This window comes from Ochotona princeps, chromosome 31 (genome assembly GCF_030435755.1).
Source record: "Ochotona princeps isolate mOchPri1 chromosome 31, mOchPri1.hap1, whole genome shotgun sequence".
Taxonomy (NCBI): Eukaryota; Metazoa; Chordata; class Mammalia; order Lagomorpha; family Ochotonidae; genus Ochotona; species Ochotona princeps.
The window spans coordinates 9,034,459-9,053,564 of record NC_080862.1 but is presented as its reverse complement, the minus strand read 5'-3'; the positions used below and the strand labels follow the sequence as shown (position 1 = coordinate 9,053,564).

The window sequence follows — 19,106 nt, the reverse complement described above, 5'->3', positions numbered from 1 at the left end:
CAGAGCTGGGCCAGGCTGAAGCCAGGAGCTTCTTCCAGGTCTCCCCCAAGGTTGCAGGGGCCCAAGCACAGAGGCCATCCTCAGCTGCTTTCCCGGGAATAGCAGCAGGAAGCTGGATCAGAAGTGAACAAGCACCCAAGGGGAGGCTGTCCTTGAGGAAGCAGCTTCACCACTATGCTACAATGCTAGCCCAAACTAATCTTGTTTTCTTTGCTATTTAAAAACAGTCAGTCTTCATACAAAGCTCTCCCCTTGGTCTCCCCTTAACCCACAACTCTCTTTAAACTAGATATTATGCTGGGCAATCTCACTCATTTCTTCAGCCACCATCACTGCACATGAACTCTTCTTTAACAATGTCCATAGCCCCTGCCATGGTGCTGAACTTCATGTGCACCCTTCTCTTGGTTCTCAAACAAATGCCCCCCACGGTCACTCAGCATCACCATCACCCGGGCTCAAACACATCAACTCATTTAGGACATCATCCCCTGCTCAACACTCTACAGCCAATGGTTTGTCATTTACCATTTGCTGGACTTTTTTCTTCTGTTTTCACATTTACCTTTTTATTCATGTTGTCAACTCTCTCCTGATAAAATCAATGTAATAGGGGCTGGCACAATGGTACAACTGGCTAATTCTCCACTGTAAGCAAAGGCATCCTATATGGGCAGTGGTTCTAACCCCGGCTTGCTCCACTTCCAATCCGGCTCCCTGCTTGTGGCCTAGGAAAGTAGTAGAGGAGCCTTGAGACCTTGAACCTGTGTGGGAGACCTGAAAGAAGCTCCAGGCTACTGGCTTCTGATTGGCTCAGCTCCCGCTACTGTGGTCATCTAGGCCTGAACCAGCAGATGGAAGATCTTTCTCTGTCTCTACTTCTCCTTGTAAATCTGCCTTTCCAATAAACATAGATAATTTTTTCAAAAATTTTTTCAATAACCTTTAATTGGCCTTCCTTCTCTTCATTTCTGCTTTCAAACTTCAAAATATTAGAAAAATCATTCTGTCCCTGCCTTAGTCAAGATCTATGACAGGTCTACACTGCCTAGATTCTAAATTCCTTGGCAAACAAGCATTCAAAGTCCTCCATAACCAGCTGCAGCCTACCTTTCTTGAGTAATTTGCCAATACAGGTGCTCATCATTTTACACTCTCGTCACTGGAAATTAATATTTTGCTGGAATACTCTGGACTATCCTAACTCCATACCTTTAATCGGATATTTCTGACATCTTGAAGTAAGGGACAAGGTCATGTTTATCACTTATTTACAGGACTTTACATACTGCTTACCACAGAATATCTCAAAGTAGTTATTCAAGAAACTCCTGAACTTCAATATTCTACTATTTAATAATCTAGCTTAAAAATTATAACTACCTTATAAGAGGCTAGGGAGGGGCGGGGAGAAGAGAGTGGAGAAAGACTGATTGTCCAGTGAAAAAATACTTGAGTAGAGGGTTCTGTTCTATTGTTAACATTAATTAATTCTAAAGTTAACATTAGTTATTGCATATTTAAAAATAGACGGGGGGGGGGGGCGAGCACTATGGCTTTGGGACCCTGCACCTGCAGGGACGAACTCCTGCCCTGAAGAAGCTCCTGGCTTTGGGTTACCTCAGCTCAGCCACTGCAGCCATTTGGGGAGTGAACCAGTGGATGTAAAATCTTTATCTCTCGGGCCGGCGGCGTGGCCTAGAGGCTAAAGTCCTCGCCTTGAACGCCCCGGGATCCCATATGGGCGCCGGTTCTAATCCCGGCAGCTCCACTTCCCATCCAGCTCCCTGCTTGTGGCCTGGGAAAGCAGTGGAGGACGGCCCAATGCATTGGGATCCTGCACCTGCGTGGGAGACCCGGAAGAGGTTCCAGGTTCCCGGCATCGGATCGGCGCGCACCGGCCCTTTGGGGCTCACTTGGGGAGTGAATCATCGGACGGAAGATCTTCCTCTCTGTCTCTCCTCCTCTCTGTATATCTGGCTATAATAAAATGAATAAATCTTTAAAAAAAAATCTTTATCTCTCCTTCTCTCCATAAATCTCATCTGCCTTCCCAATAAGAAATAATTTTAAGGAAAAAAAAGTAATATCTACAACAATAAATGGAACTACATGGAATGTCAAAGTCTGTCTAACATTCCATGGCTCTGAACATTCTACTGCCAAAGGTCTAAGGTTTTAATGTTTTATATACAAAATAGATTTTAGATGCTGCGTGGGTTATAAGGAGAAATAAATAGTGTTTTTTAAATTTTTAATTAACTTCTGGATTTTTATTTTAACTAAGTAAAAGCAAGTCAATAAAAATTCAAATTTAACTCAGGACAGGAGTAAAATCAGTCTACAGAACTCAAACCCTTACTTCTTGTACAATGGACATTCTACTTTTCCAAGTTTTGGGGCTTTATGAAGATGCTTTTGCAAGTTCAGTCCAAGAAAAATATTCTGCCAAGCAAAGAGTAATTATAAAACTAAACTTACAGCTTATTTTCAGAAGTTTGATTCCATGTATGCATTGACTTTTATATAGCAACTTAAGTTAAAAATCAAGCATTATTTAAACAAGAATATTTATGCTTATTTTCACCAGAATAGAGTATGTTGTCTAACAGAGAAAACATTTATCTATAGGAATGGGTGGTCAGTGTTGAAAGAATGATAGAGAGATATATAAAGAGAAAGTTCTTCCATTCACTGATTCACTCCCCAAATAACCACAACAGTTGGGTTTCAGCCAAGCTAAAGTCAAGAGCCAAAACTATATCTAGGTCTCCCACGTGGATGGCAGGTATTCAGGCATTTAAGCACTAGAGCCATCTCTTGCTTCCTTTCATACACACTAAGAGAAACTAGAATGGGATCAGAGGCAAGCACAGACTTGAACTGGCAATATGGGCTGTGGGCATCTCGAGTGGTGGCTTAACCCTATAAGCAACAACCCCACCCTCAAACTGTATTTTTAACATTAAACTTTTAACAGGATGTGTTGGGATTTCTGGAATATGCTGTCACTTTAAAAGGATAATACACACATTTGCAGCTCAGTTTAGAATGCACTCAATTTAAAAAAAGGTATGAAATCAATTGGGTTTTAGAAACTCAAAGAGCAGACATGACTTAGTCCTAGTCCCATCACAAATATTTGATATATATCCAACTTACAAATGTTTATAAAGTATTCTAGAGTACATACATGAAGTGCTCCTGAAAACATCACAAAAGCAAACTAATATCTGAAATTTTAAAAAGAGAAAATAGACTATTCCAGAGTTCTAATATACATATTTTATTTTCTCACTCCAATGACTGTCCTGCATAGCTCCTGGGGTGTAAACACTCCTCTAGATATCATACTGAAGTAGACATAATTATTTGTAGTTTACAGAAACAACTATGTTGTTTGATACTTTGCAGTCACTGTAGTTCAACATTCTGGAAAACTCCTGCCAAGCCTCCCTGAATACTGTGGTAGCAATATTAAACCCTGCGGAGAACTAATCCCAGCATACATTTCTTTACTTTATAATAGCCTCTTCACCCATCACCTTCCTTCCTAACTTTCGCCATCCCCAAGTTCAACCCTTTCCCTTTAGCGTTAGGTCACGTTCCTCGGAATTCTCTTTACACCTGTCTCATACATCCATTTACAGAATCATCGCTGTTTTAAATCGCATAAGAGCAGGAAACTTTTGATCCCAAGGACATGAATGTTCAGCTCTAGCAGACACTTAAATAGCTGTCAAAGCGACTAATCTAACCTAACCTCCTCACTGTACAACTGAATAAAGTGAGACTCAAGTTAACGCAGGTCAAGGAGCAATGCGAGTCACTGGGGATGCTAAGCACAGTGTGACACCCTCCGGACCCCTTACACTCACTGACTGCTTTCTGAAAGCCTCAGGGGAAATGGAACAGCTTTCAAGTTCCCTTTGCGATCTGAAAACAAGTTACTTCAGTAACTTACAAATAGACACCACAAGACAAAAGATAACTTTAAAATATCAAAATGGGGCCCAGCGCGGCGGCCTAGCGGCTAAAGTCCTCGCCTTGAACGCCCCGGGATCCCATATGGGCGCCGGTTCTAGTCCTGGCAGCTCCACTTCCCATCCAGCTCCCTGCTTGTGGCCTGGGAAAGCAGTCGAGGAGGGCCCAATGCATTGGGACCCTGCACCCGCGTGTGGGGGACCCGGAAGAGGTTCCAGGTTCCTGGCTTCAGATCGGCACACACCGGCCGTTGTGGCTCACTTGGGGAGTGAATCATCGGACGGAAGATCTTCCTCTCTGTATATCTGACTATGTAATAAAAAATAAATAAATCCTTAAAAAAAAATCAAAATGATTCACTTGTCCTATTATTAAAATACCACATATCAGTTTTCAGATATTTACAAACAAGGTATCTGAGTCATCTATTTGTTGAAAACAAGGAAAGTCTACAGGATATTGTTCTTGAACATGTACATAACTTCTCTTGAGCAGCTGGAATCTATGCTTTTCTCCAAGGTGGACCTACTCAAAGCACTTATTCATACTGGGCTGTTCTTTAGGCTAGTGTAGAAAAAAGAAACAAGTTCCACAAATGTGGTCGAGCAAGCAAGTCACCTACATAAGGTTTGTATACATCGAACACAAAAAACTTAAGGGACTTAAAACCTGAACTATTTGAGATCATCACCTCTTTTTGTCACTAACATGCAAGAATCTTCTCTTGGCCTAAAGGTGTCAGAGATATATCACGATGTTTATAAATTACACAATGTTGTGAGTTTGCTTCTAAGTCTGGATGCTATTAGATTCCATGGTATGTAGTAATCTGAGCACCAGCCCCTGGGAATGAAGACTCTAACCAATTACAAATCCACTTTCACATAAAGGAGAAACCCCTTCCCTGAGGTTTGCTAAAAGCTTTTATTATACACACAATGTTTCTAAAACCACTCATAATTCAAACCTATATGCTACTTACCACTTTCATGTATCTATTTTCTTGCCCCTACCTAAATGTTTCCACATTTGTAAAATGAGCTGAGCTAGGTAAACTCTAGATTTCCTTCCAGGCTTGTGACATTAATTTGGAGTATATTTTCCAAGCTAAAAATAACGAGATGTAAATGGATTGTTCTTTATGTGGGTTACAGCTACAACTCAACTGTAGAGACAAGAGTAACATACTCCAGGAAGATTATCTCACTGCATGCTACTTACAAATCAAATCTGTGGGTGATTATATTATTAAATAATGCTGCTTTAGGAAACGATTCCAGAGGCTCCTTAAAGAGAGCTCTGTGAGTAAGTTAAGCATTATATCTAATGTTTTTAATGAAATGAGTCACTAATAGTCATGAAAGCAGCATATGGGAAACCAGTGACAAGTAGATTTACGTGAATTTTAAATCACAACTGTAAGTTAAGGCTCAGCGCAACACAGCTTTCACAGCCATTCTACACGAGCAGACAGAAGGCCAAGCTGCAGATACACAGCACAGACTCCTACACTGCTATCAGCGGTGTTCCAGTGGTCAGCACTCACTAAGCTATGTGACTAGCACTACTGACACTTAGTAACTGAATCCTTAGAGTACTTTGAGAGATGGGTAATGATTATGCCCATTTTAAAAAGAAGGAAGCAGGCCAGCGTTGTGGCACCGGCAGGTAAAATGCCACCTCAGACACTGGCATCCCAGTGGGGTGCTGGTTTGAGTCCTGGATGCTCCACACATCCATGCCAGGTCCTTGCTTAAAGGGCTGGGAGAGCAGTGAGTGACGACCCAAGCAATCGGGCCACTGTGACCCTGGGCTCTGGGTTCCACCCAGCCCAGGCTGAGGAGTGTATCAGTGGACACAGGATCTGTGAGACCCTCTGTCTTTCAAAATAAATAAGGGGGGGAAAGGGAAGGAAACTGAGGCCTAAAAGGTCAAGCTTCATAGCCAGCGTGACGGCTCTACTGGCTAGTCCTCTACCCCCAAGTGCCAGCATCCCATATCGGCACCAGTTCCTGTCCTGCCCACTCCATTTCCCATTCAGCTCTGTGTACGCTGGGAAAGCAGTGGAAGATGGCCCAAAGCCTTGGGACACTGCACCCACATGAGGGACCCAGAAGAAGCTCCTGGCTCCTGGCTTCACATCAGCTCACCTCTGGCCATTGTAGCCACTTTGGGAGTGAACCAGTGGACAGAGCTTTCTGTCTCTCCTTCTCTCTGTAAATATGTTTTTCCAATGAAAATAATTTTTACAGGTTCAAGTTTACTTATAAGTCCTCACCTAGTATTGCAATGTCAACTCTCATTATCAACTACACTTGAGACACTTGGCTCACATCAACCATACAATGATTATAAAAGAATGAAAGCATACCATTATCTCAGTATCCTCCTGTGTTATACCATCTTCTCTAAAAACAACAGCATTGGTTCTATGGCTGCTATATAGAGCGAGCACAGTGCTACCTGCTGAAATTGCCTGTGATTTCATGTCTAAGCTTGTTTCAAATCTTTACATGAAATTAGAGCTCAGGATAACGGTGTACCTATTGAGCAGCACACCATAAATCCCCCAATGCCACCGTGGATATACACAGTAAAACAGCCACCTTCTTCCACGAGTCACAACCATTTTTCTAAAGGTATTTCCCATCGTAAAAACAACTTTCTTAAGTGCCATGTTACAACTAGCAACAATTGGTAAGCACCACGCCCATCCCCAAACTTTGGCTCTTCCTACAACAAGCACAGCGCTTCCCGTCTCCTCGCTGCACCTGCTCGGGCTAAGTACCAGCACTGTGGACTGGGCTCTCAAGGACCAGGGTGGGCGCCGGCGGCCACCTGCCCAGGCCCTCCTCCTCCTCCTCCGGGGCTTCTCCAGCCATCCAGCCGGCACCTCTCAGCGCCGCCCCCTCCCCCAGCAGGCCCGGCCCCTCCTCGGACACGTGTGTGGGGTGTGTTTGTGTCGGTCTGTCAGTCCCCACCACTGGGGGAGGGGAGCCCGGCTCGCTCACCGAGAGAGGAGCGCCAGCTTCTGCTCCAGCATCATCTCCAGCTTCTGGCCCTGTCTGGAGATCCAGTGGTCCACTCCGTGCAGGCGGTAGCACGTCTCCAGCATCGACCTGAAGTCGGCCACGAACTCCGTGATGCTCCCGTACTGGCCGCGGCCGAACTTCTCCTCCATCTTCAGCAGGGACAGGCCCTGGGCCGGCGGGGCGCGACTGCGCGGCCCCTCGGTGCCGGCGGCCTCCTCCTCCTCCTCCTCCTCCCCACCGGCAACGCCCCCCAAGGGCTGCAGGAAAGGGCCCGTGAGGCCCCGATGCTTCTCCTGCAGGAACTCGCCCAGGATGCGGTAGCCCTGCTGCAGCTCGTAGCTCAGCTCCTGCTCCCTGCAGCCGCCGCCCCCGACCACCGTCTCCTCCCGATCGGCCGCCGCCGGCGAGGCGCTGCTCCTCTCGCCGGCCATCCCCGCCGAGGCCGGGGCCGCCGCCGCCTCCTCCTCCGGCTCCAGGGCCCCCGGCCTCTCGGACGCGCTCATGCCCCTCGGCAGGCCCAGGCTGGGCGCTGTGGAGTGGCGGGAGGGGTGCGTGAGGGGGGCAACCCGCCGCTTCCTCAGCGCCCGGGCCGCATCGGGCCTGCCTCTCCCTGCCTCTTCCCCCCTCTCTCTCTCTCTCCCTCTCTCCCTCTCTCCCCAGCAGCCGGCTCCGCTCGGTGGCGCGCGGGGGTCTCGGGCTCGCCGCCGGCGGGGCGGGGTTACATGGCGCGCTGGAGGAGGGGGGAGAGGAGAGCCTAGGTGCCCTCCTCTCCCCTCCCCCCCGGCGGCGGCGGGCGCGCGGCCCTCGGCGGCCTCACCCCTCCGCGCCCCGCCCGCTCGTTCCTCCGCTCGGCCCGCTCGCTGCTCTCCTCACGGGCCTCAGGCCCGAGCCGGGCGGCCGCGGCCTCGGCGCCCCACCCCCTCCCGGGCCGGCGGGGGGCTGGGAGGGGGCGAGCAGGAAGCTGGCGGGAGGGGTGCGTCTGTCGGGGGGATCCTCCTGTCGCCTCCCCGAGGTGGGGTGCCCCGCAGCCTCGGCTCCTCCTCTCCCGGACCCCCTCCCGCCCTCCCTCCCTGTCTGTCTCTCCTCTCTCTCTCCTCTCTCTCTCTCTCTCTCTCCTCTCTCTCTCTCTCTCTACCTGCCGGGGACCTGGGCAGAAGGAGGTGGCGCGCGGACGGGGGTCCCCGGCGACAACTGTCAGAAGCCCCCGCCGGGCGGGGTGGGGGCAGGGAGGGGCGGGGCGGCGCGCAGGGGGAGGGCGCTGCGCCCGCCCCGCTGGGGAGAGCCGCCGGCCGACGCGGAGAAAGAGGCGCCGGCGCGGCCCCGCGCGCATGCCAAGTAGAGCACCCTTTTTTTTTCCCTGAAAGCCCCGCCCCCCCCGCCCGCCCCGCCCGGGTACGCGAAAGACGCCGACTCGGGTTCGCAAGGCCGAGCGGGGCTGCGCGCACCCATGATGCAATCAACGCGGCGCCATCTGTAAGGGGCGGGGGGGAGGAGGGAACAAAGGCGCCTGCGCAAATTCACTGCCAGGGCTAGGCGAGCCAAAGGCCTTTATTCGTATGTGTGTATGAATAATAATAATTTTAAAAAAGCCGTTGCGGGCTAGAGAATGTTTCGTTTGTTAGCCTCCAAAATCAAAATTAACCCTAAGCGGTGTTGCTAGGTCATATCCATTGATGATAAGTGAATAGTAAGAAAGCATAAAATGTAAATCCTAAAATTTAAATCCCTTGTGACTTTGAACATAAAAGTCCCAAACGTGTTTGGAAAGTTTAAAAACGACGCTCAAGGATCTGACACGGGCGCTCACATGCCAAAGGAAAGGAGTTGGTCCCTGAGACTTGTAGCTCTAGTTCCTAATATATTCTTGGAAACCAGTTCCAGGTTTTCTGTCCAAATGGAACACACGAAAACATTTCTACATACTTGGGTCTTGAGTTCTGCCAAGAATGCACAGAATAAAATAAAACCTCATTTAAAAGAAAAAAAATCCTTGGAACTAAAAGCAATGTCTCAAAATTTCCAATTCTGAGCTCTACAGCATTAAACGTTCATTGGCATGACGTCACAGTTTTGCTACACAATCAAAACCTATTGTTTAGATCGGGACCTAGAGCACGAATGTGCAAGCTGGTTAAAATAAGTGAGAGGAAGAATGAATGGTTCCATCATCAGATACCCCAGTCTTCTCATGCACTACACTATTACTTTTTCTACTTATATAAAACCCTCTTGCTTGCCACTAGAGACTACTTAGTAAACAAACAAAAAAAAGAGAGACATCATTATGTTACAAAGAAAACACTATATAACGGAATGGTTGATATTCACTCTTATTCACGTCTCATTAGTATGACTTTTAGTGCGGTGATAAAGTCCACAACCTCACTGCTGCTTCTGTCCACTGAGTCACAGCTGATACCACCTGTAGAATCTTCGGGGTGTTGACACTCTTCCTCTTTCACACATACCTGCCCCAACCCGCCCGCCCATTATCGAGCATTTAAGGTCTCACACCTGCACTTGTAACCTACTATTTCATATTCTCCCTCCTTTGAGCCTACAGATATGCCTCAGTCCACAGGAGTAGAGGAGGGGCTCAGTCCTGGTGGGGCAACTGGAGGTTAGATGCCTGGTTGGCTGTTCTCCCTTGCTTTGGCAGAGCCCAAGGACCTGCGTCAACCTTGGTTTCACGACCCGCATGTTAGCGTCCATTACTGAACCCTGCGCAGCTCCATTCCTTATCTCCTTTTCACAACAGTCCTCTGAGCTGAGTATTATCCTCATTTTACAAAAGGGGAGAAGAACATCTTACAAAGTGCTTCATCGACATCTAGGCTTGTCATTTCTCAGAAATTCCCAGGAGTCCAATTTCTAGTAGCCTGCCAGAATTTCTAATTGCTCATGAATAAGAGCCTAGGGAACTCACCTAAAAATGTGGATCAAAGTCTTCCTAATGAAGGTCTAGAAAAGATAACGGTCCGTGCAGGTAGGAGGGACCTCCACTCCAGATCACGGACAGGAGGCTTAGATGGTAGCAGTCCTGCTTGTTGTGAAAGTAGGATTAAGTCCATGGACTTAGAAAAAGAGCTTTATGATGCAAGAAATATGTTGGTTGCAGATAAACTCAATACAGATACATGAAAATAAAAATTGCCCTTTAATCCCACCACCCAGAGAATATTTATATTAATAACTGCTATGGTGTTTTTCTATTTAACTATACCTTTTTATTTTAAGAAACTTGAAATTGTGACCATACTACATACAGTGTCCTGAAATTTTGTTTTTCCCTCATTAATAAACAGTTACATAGTATGGACAAGAACTGCACATACAAACATCTGAACTTGATATGCCTGTTTCTAAAAGTCTAAATGACCTCCCTATCTGGACTAGTATGGAGTGAACTGGGAAAATTCTAATGTAAAATGAATTAATTATATGTATAAACAAAAACACAGTAGTGATACAAACATCTGTAACAGTGACACTTTATTGAGTACTTACTGGATCTTAAATATTTACTAATACTTTACATACACAGTACTCACAGGAGCCCCAGGAAATCACAATAGATGTGGGTTTTTGTTTTTGTTTTTTTTTAAGTTTTGGATCAATGACTTGCTAAATAGTTTTTTTCTACCCTACAAAAAGCTCGACATTAAAGACCAACATTTCAATTATTGTAATTAGTCCTGGATTTATAGAGCTTTTTTCGTATAATGCCTATCTATGGCTAAATCACTAGACTCAAAACTGTTTTGTTTTCCGTGTGTTTTGATAATATTATACTTGCTTTTATTTCACTCTCGGGATAAAATATTCTTTAGTGAGACTATAGAATCTGTCATGAATGGCTTCAAAATAGAAATCTACGTAGGCCCCATTCTGAGTCAGGGCTTCTTTTTGTTGAGCTGCTTTGCAGGGAGAAGACTGGGATACTTACACAAAGCAATGCTCTGCCGAAACATGTAACACATATCGAATACTTACTGTTTGTCAAACGCTGTGACACAGTACACTACATGCTACCAGTGTAACATATAACACATATAACATGGACTGCCACACATAACGGATACTTACTGTTTGTCAAACACTGTGTTACAGTATGTTACATGCTACCAGTGTAACATAGAACACATATAACATGGACTGCCACACATAACGGATACTTATTGTTTGTCAAACGCTGTGTTACAGTATGTTACATGCTACCAGTGTTAGAGGGACCAAGACTGCCTTTTCAGAAACTGTGACTTCTTGGAGTTCTGGATAACTTTATTATTATTATTTTAAAAGGCAGTGTAGCTAAGGAGCTTTAAGGGTTCTCAAAAGTATCAGATGGACAACTTGGGAAGTAGAATATAATTCCGTCCCATCTAGCTCTCACTGTTGAAGTTCACTTCCATTACACAGCAAATCCCCCTTCGCACTGCACTCTCTCAAAACTCTCAGTTGGAGTATCCTCCTATTGCTATGAAAGCAAGGAGTATTATCAAGGAGGAATAAACCTGCCACTATTTCCTTCACCCAGTTCCAAAGATGTTCATCCCAGAAGTTTGTGTATGTTCTCTCTTAACATCTTATGACAGTAACGACACCTTAACACCAAGTGTACTGCTTTTGCAGCATTAACGATTTCAGACAAATAACAACTTACACACTTCACATTAATTAGGCAAAAGGTGATAAACATTCTAACAAGACAACTGGAAGCACAGGCTATGCTTAAAGTCTGTGTTTAAAGATAAAACATGCGAGGTAAACAGAAGGCTTTTAACACTGACTAACCCTGGAGGAAACATGAGGAAGTAACCAACTGTTGCACGGGGAGAAAACACTGCTCTCATTTGCAATGGGAGCCACTCGGAACACTTATTTGTGTTACTCTTTCTAGATGACACATTCAAGTCATATTAAATACTTCAAGCAAAATCTAGTAACTCCTGCAAGGCTTCCTGTTGCTCGTCACTGAGTTGGGATAAGCATTCCAACCACAACTCTTCCGCAGTCTGCACCTGCCGGATAACATTAGTTAGGCGTTTGGCGCAAGGATCCGCAGAGTTAATGGTCTCATTAATTTTGCCTTCGGCAATGATACTGAGTATTTTGGGCAGATTGGAATTATTTGGACCAACAACCACTGGGTGATTACTTTCAATTAAGTCACAGAGAAAATTCAAAGTCTGAAGGGCTTCCTCTTTGTCTTCGTGCAGCGGAAGCCAGGATAACCAGTGGGGAAGCACTTCATCCACATTGACGCAGTGGGGCTTAAACTTCAGAATCTTGCCTATGGCTGAGATACAGTTCTCAGTGGCAATGACATTCTTCTTGGTTTTGGAATTTGCGCACTTGATGACTTTCACCAGCAGGGGGACAGCTTCGGAGCACAAGGAACGGTAATCATCACCACCAAACTGCGCCATGACACCCAGGCCGTAGGCAGCGGCTTGCCTAACTTCCGGGTTGTTATCTCTCATGTTCAGGAGCATCGGCCACCGGAAATATTCTACATATTTAAAAGAAGTGGGACTGCAGTGCTCTATGATATCATCAAATATGCACAGTCCCCACTGCCTGTCTGGCCATGGCCGACTTGAACAGATCAGATTGACAATTAACGGAAGTAACTGTTCGAACCACGGTAAAATCTTTTCCCTGTAAGTGCTAAATAACGAGTGCAGAATATCTGATACTTTGGTCAGAATATAAACATCACATTCATCCTCATCTTGCAGAGACATCTCCACCTGTTGGTCATAGTTTTCTTCCTGTCTTTTCACCTGTCGCAATTCCTGGTTTTTAAAGTGACCCTCGAGTTTGGTTTTCAATATGCCTCCTAATTCTTCCAAATGTTCATCGCTAAGGCAGCCGTCTCCCATGACTTCAATGGACTTGGCAAAGGAGTTCATGATTTCGGAGAGGACGTCTGTATCAGGTTCGGTTCCGATAGCTTTGATTAAAGGATCGCATATGGACTGCCACACCTGGGAAAGATACTCCGGGCTGTGCGTCTTGGCACATTCCAGGAGAAATGGCATAGACTCCGCTGCTGCCACTCGAACATTGTCGTGGAAGTAAAATTTCAGTAAAGGTACCATAAGTTTCACAACCTGCTCTGTATAGTCCGCAAATCCTTCTTTTAACTCCTTGGCGTAGTAAACCAACATCTGGCAAGCAGTTGCTTTCGCTTCGAGTCCTGAAGTTTTAATTCCGAAACTTTGCTGGTCTCCAAGATTTACAAACTGCCAGCCATCATCATCACTCATGTTCTCCACATCTTGCGTGTCTAGGAGAGCTACGTCGGGTTTAGCTGAGGCCGTCTTAATCAGAGGCTCGATCACCAGTGGCAGGTACTGTTGAAAATCTTGCCCGAGAATTTTACACATTCTAGCCCAAGCCGAGACCATGTAGGAGGTCTGAGGGTCATCTTCTTCCATGCTATTTAAGTCAGATTGAGTCTTCAACAACAGCTGCATCACACCTGACGCATCCTGCAAAAACGTTTCCTTGCCAACAGCAAGTCCAATGTGGCTGATGCACTCAATGGTCTTTCCTCTCAGAAGCTTCAGGTCCTTCTGAACAGCAAGCTCAACAATGTGCTTTAGCGAGGGCATAAATAGATCATAATAGGGAACAAATTTCTCTTCTATCGTATCTGCAATCGAGGCAAGAGTGGTCACGAGTTGTTCTAAAGCCAGTTTAGTTCCACTGCGAATCAATTCCTGAAGTTTAATCACCAGAATGGAATGTAAGTTTCTCACCATAGTGTCCAAATACAGGACCAGCAACGATTTGGGGCAGTCTTCAATAAAAATAATGAGAGCGGAAGCCGCGTGAGACTGCACGCGCTGATTACCTTGATTTTCCATGGTACGCAACAGAGCCGCAATGACCGTTTCGTGGAATTTCTTCTGGAAACTCGGTGCAAAGTCTGTGGCCATCTGTCCAAGCGTAGTGCAGGCCGCAGCCCTCACCCTTGGGTGAGGATCCTGAAGAAAAAGCAAAACAGAGTTAACGGTTTCCTCCAGAGTCGGTTCCATCTGCTGATGGCACCCTTCTCCGATGGCAGACAAGGCCATTAACCCAGCGTGCCGGTACTTCCAGTCGGGGCTCTGAAGCATCTGCACGACATGCTCCTTGGTCATCGGCAGCACAACCTTGCCTCCAAGTCCACAAGCCAGTCTGTCTAGGGCACTCTCAGCAGCCACCGCGTTGCTGTCAAAATCATCTTCTTCCAGCTCATCAGCATTCACCCAGTCTTCGTCATCCTGCAGCTCAACCATCATGGCCAATATATAAGGAATGGCCTGGGCAATAATACTTGTGTGCTTTTTCAACATGGGGGTTGCCGTTTCAGACAAGGTCACGAGGACTTCGAGGGCCAGCTGGCGCTGCAGGTTACTGAGCCGAGAGTCTCCGCATAACCTCAGGCTCAGTTGTAGAGTGTCTTCTAGGTAAGGACCCAAGTACTTGGGCACCGTATCTGCGATTTCAACCAGGGATTCTAACACGGAATCATCATCTTGGTAGCACGAGTCATTCACAGCCTGTAAGATTCCAGGAAGCAAGTCTGCAAAGTCTTTGAAAAGAGCAGTGTTATTCTCGTTAGCAAGGACAAATGCAGCTGCGGCCCTGGCGGCTAAGGTCCTGATGGCTGGATGCTCTTGATCTTGAATACACTGGTCCAGCAAACGTTTGATGATATCCAAATCGTGTCGCTCCTGGTTCCCGAAAATCCCGGGGAAGTGCCAGAAAACGTGAAGCGCAACTTCCCACAGGACCACATTTTTAGAGTAGATGGCATCAACGAGGAACTTCAGACCTTCTGGCCAGTGGTTGGTGCCACCCTCGTCTATCAGATTCCTGGCCAGCACCGCAAAAATGTCACAGAGTTTTTTCCTCATGCTGGCGTGTGTTTCTAACTTCACGGCCAGGATCAGTTCTATCTTGACATCCCTCTGGACCTCAGGAGGCAGGTTTGGGTAGACCTCCTCAAACCCGGAGGACAAAAGCCTTCGTAGCAGTGCGGCAGCCATTTGTCTCACCTCATAACCTGCTCTCCTGTTCCTGACGGCATCTAAAAGGAAGGTAGTTTTACACAGACCTGGGATATTCTCATAGATCTCCTCCGCTTGTCTCCGCACCATGCAGCTCGGATTGATCAGGTTCTTCAGCAGCTGGTAAAACTCCTGCTTGTCGGACACGGCCGCCGGCACCCCGGCAGCCCCGGCCGCCGCCATCGCGTTCTGTCAAAGCGGCCGCGACCGGGAAGGAGGGGCGGGAGGGGGTGGGGGGGTCTGCGGCTCGAGGCGCTGACGTCAGCGAGGCGCCGGCGCGGAGGGGCGGAGGTGCCTCTGGCTCCCCGAGTTCCCGGGCTGGGAACCCCGAGACCGGAGGGAGGCGGGGGAGAGGCGGGGAGCATCCTTACACCTGCCAGGGAGGGATGTTCGCACCGATGATGCCGAGATTGGATGATGCATAGTTTAGCCTGATTTTTACAACAAGCATATCTTGAAAACCAAGTGGAAAAAGCCAATCGCACACACACACACGCACACGATCCACATATTGTATGACTCCTGAATAAACACATCTCGGCTACCCAGCTAGAAGCGATGGACTGAATGCCAGAGGCCAGGGGGAGGGGAGAAGGGAGACAACCGTCAGACGGGATTTCTTTCTCAGCGATGAAAATGCTACCAGATTGGATGTGGTGTGGGATTACACTATAAGCCGCTGAGTTGCACGAGGTTGTGTCTGAATGTTAATGATAGACGAATAACGCCGCAGGAGAGTGAATCGTCAGATAAGAAGTGAATTAAAGGGGGGAGGGGACATCCTGCCACATCTAATGCAGACGGATGCTGTTCAAACTCGCAGCACTGCCTCGCAGTCATTTGGCCTCAGAACGACTGAGTAAAATTCTAGTGTAAAAGGAACCTAATGTTCGGACTTGACTCCAGGCCTTAGCTCTAAAATTCATTTCGTTTCTTTCATGTCATTTAAGATTTTCCTTGCAGGTTGCCCTAACTGTAAGGCGGGCTAGACCCAGTTAGAATCATCCTAACTGCCTTTTGGTAGGAGGCTCCTGAGCTTATTATAAGAAACAAATGTCCCTCCGGCTAAATATTGTTGATTTCCTCTGAGCAGGTGTGTTAGTCAAAAAGACTTTTTCCTCTGCTAATGCCTAGCGCTTCCGCATGTTGCCCCTACAAAAGATGAGTGAGCTTGCTAGGACAAGCACAATGCTACATTTTAAGTGAAAAACGGAAGTGAAGGCAGTCCAAAGGATTCACCTAAAGTGACACACTCGAGGCTCTTCTGAAAGTGATGCCCAAGTTCTTTTCACCATGCGTTTTTGCCATAATTACGATGGGCTTGGCAACAACATGCAAGGCCTTCATTTATGGAAGAGCCTATCTCCAAGCTGGCTTGATTTTAGTTTTTGCAAAATGCTGCAGCAGCAAACCTACAAAAATTGAAAAATCGCACTATCAGATGATGGGAAAGAAGTCTCATCCATTGCGTTGACAACGTGAAACCTATTTTCATTCTGTGGACCGAAACACCGATGGCCTCACATTCACCTTGGATATTTGTTTTAAAACACAGACTTTTGGGTCCAAGTTCCAACCTACCAAAATGTCAAATCTGGTATTGTGAGGTAGTGGGTAATGTCTATAACCCTGACATCCCATATGGGTACTAACCAATTCGTGTCCTGCCTGCTCCACTTCCAATCCAATTCCTTGCTAAACCACTCTGGAAAGCAGTAGAAGATGGCCTAAGTGGTTTAGGCCCCTGCACCCACATGAGAGAACTGGATGAAGTTTGGCCTCTGGTTTTGGTCCAGCCCAGCCCTGGCTGTTGTGGCCCTCTGGGGGTGGGGCCTAGCAGATGGACGATATCTTTCTCTGTAGCTCTGACATACAAAGTAAATAAATGTTGAAAAATAGATAAAAGAAAACAAACTGCTTCTCTGAGAAGCAGTCGGCCAGGATGTTTATAGCAAAAGTTAGGGGAGTTTCTAGGATCTAGAAGAAGTGGGAGGAAGAGGGCTCTTCCTTCTGGCACTATCCCCTCTGTGTATGTTACATGTTTATAATTGTGACTCACGCAGGTTTCTTGAGCTTTTCACTGTTTCTTTTTTTTGGTGGTCTGCCCCTCCCTGGAGTACAATGTAGCACGAAAGGACTTCCTGGAACCCCCGTTTTACTTGTTTGTGCAGATCTGGTCCCCCCTGAGTACAATGTTTCAAGATAAACTTCCCTACATCCTCTAAAAAACAAGCTTAAGCCAATAAACTGTTTCAGATCACACCTCCCTAAAATTCTACATTTTTGGATACAATGAATCCTCATGAACCACTGGGAAGGAGAGATACATGGTTCTTCTAAAAGCGAATAGCTTGTTCCCATGCAGAGCAACTCTGAGTGTTTTGTCCATGTTTCAGTATTGCCTTAGTATTGGGTACAGGACTGGAGGGGGCTTGTGATGATAGATAAGGCAGGGGTAAAGAGGAAAGAAAATTCGTGGCCACATTATGAAGAGTACTTATACTTCATATTAAGAAATTTGTGGGGCCAGCACGCATAGTGGCAAGAGCTGTTGCCTGTGGCTCCAGAATCCTGTATGGGGTCCCAACTGTTCCACTTTCCATCCAGCTGGGGAAGCACTGAAGGATAGCTCAATTGCTTGGCCCCTGCACCCACAAGGAGACCCAGAAGTTCCTGGCTTCCTCTTGTCCCAGTTCTGGCTGTTGGGACCATTTAGGAAATGAACCAACAGATGGAAGACATTCTCTCTCTCTCTCTCTCTCTCTCTCTCTCTCTCTCTCTCTCTCTCTCACACACACACACACACACACACACACACACATTTGGCATCAGTCATTGAAGGCTCTGAGGTATCCAGGCCCTTGACTTCTTTTCAAGAAGAACTTCATGAGTGAGCCATGGAAGAGCAAAGAGAAGCACTGAAGTGTTTCAGGAGAACAAAGATCTACGTACACTCCATAGAGTGAGGCCTGTTCAGTGAGGAGCAGCCACATCTGCACTGTGCTAAACAGTTCAGGAGTTTAACGAAAACAGACATACATTCTGATGAGAGGGAAGGACATGTGTTCTCGTGAGGGGGAAGAATATTCATGGTGTTTCAGGATATAGTACGTGATTTCCTAGGATCTAGTTACTAAGCCCTTTTGCTCCTTGTATGGTCCAACATGTTTTGTCTCTGCGGCTGGCAGGTGTTTCTTTTAGCATGCAAAATCATGAGCTGTAGATCAACCCAAGGTCAGCCTTGGTCCTCGGAGCAGGTTCAAGCCTGATCCCGCCAGGGGAGCTGTTGATTTTCAGGACAAGGGTAATTAAGTTCCTACACTGTATATCTTGAGACCACAGGAACTCCTCCCAGGTGAGTCAGAGCTCCCCTGCCTCCCCGTCTCATCTGGTTCCTACTGTGAATTAGTACTTGTGTAACGTCAGTAAATTTGGCTCCAACTCTACAAGAAACCAAGCTGGGATCTCCCTGCTGCCCGCAGGAGTTGATTTGGGGCCCTGACATTTATTTTAGCCCATTACTCTGCAGAGAATGATGATCAGAGCTGGTGTTCAGTATAGAATATGGCTTCTCAAACTTACAGGTGCATAGGGAGCCTTTAGATGAATACTCATCCACCATCCCCACTGTGCCATTCACTTTAACACTTATCTTCTAGCAAACTACAGAGATCATGCGTTTATAATACTTGCTATCTCCCCCATGTGACTGCAAGCTTCAAGAAGTTAGGGATTTTTTCTTGGTCCGTTTGTATCTCTGGTGCCTGGATCATAAGTGAGCATTCAGAACATGTTGGGGGGAATACATGTGTAATTCATCAAATTCAATTGTATCTTGAAGTACACTTGATGCCTTATAGGAAGCAGGCAGATGTCAGATGCTTTGTAGAATATCAAAGTACAACAACACTGGGCAGCCCCTGAGACTGTCCGCTATCTAGATGTTTTTGTTATGTGGCCTTCCCTCTTCATGCATTAAAACAAGTTCAGTGATGTGGGCCACAGTTCTCAGACCACAACAGAAGTT

At 46.6% G+C, this 19,106-nt stretch overlaps 2 protein-coding genes across 3 annotated transcripts in view; both read right to left on the bottom strand.

Moving 5' to 3' along the window:
* The window catches only part of KIAA2026 (KIAA2026 ortholog), a 78,196-nt gene extending 70,568 nt beyond the window's left edge, over positions 1–7,628 (bottom strand). Inside the window, exon 1 of the mRNA XM_004591869.3 lies at positions 6,996–7,628. Within this exon, the coding sequence (XP_004591926.2) occupies positions 6,996–7,519 (524 nt within the window). The 5' untranslated portion in view covers positions 7,520–7,628. The remainder of the gene's footprint in view (positions 1–6,995) is intronic.
* A 3,969-nt stretch (positions 7,629–11,597) lies between these two features.
* RANBP6 (RAN binding protein 6) lies at positions 11,598–15,417 on the bottom strand. 2 transcript variants are annotated; one of them, XM_058657360.1, is made up of 2 exons: positions 15,127–15,417; positions 13,742–14,011 (listed from the first exon to the last, which is right to left on the bottom strand). In XM_058657360.1, the coding sequence occupies exons 1-2, from the start codon at positions 15,260–15,262 to the stop codon at positions 13,875–13,877; spliced, it is 273 nt and encodes a 90-aa protein (XP_058513343.1). In that variant the 5' UTR covers positions 15,263–15,417; the 3' UTR covers positions 13,742–13,874. The 2 variants fall into 2 exon arrangements, with proteins under 2 accessions (XP_004591871.2, XP_058513343.1); XM_004591814.3 differs by having other exon boundaries at positions 11,598–15,368.
* Between the last annotated feature and the right edge of the window lie 3,689 nt (positions 15,418–19,106).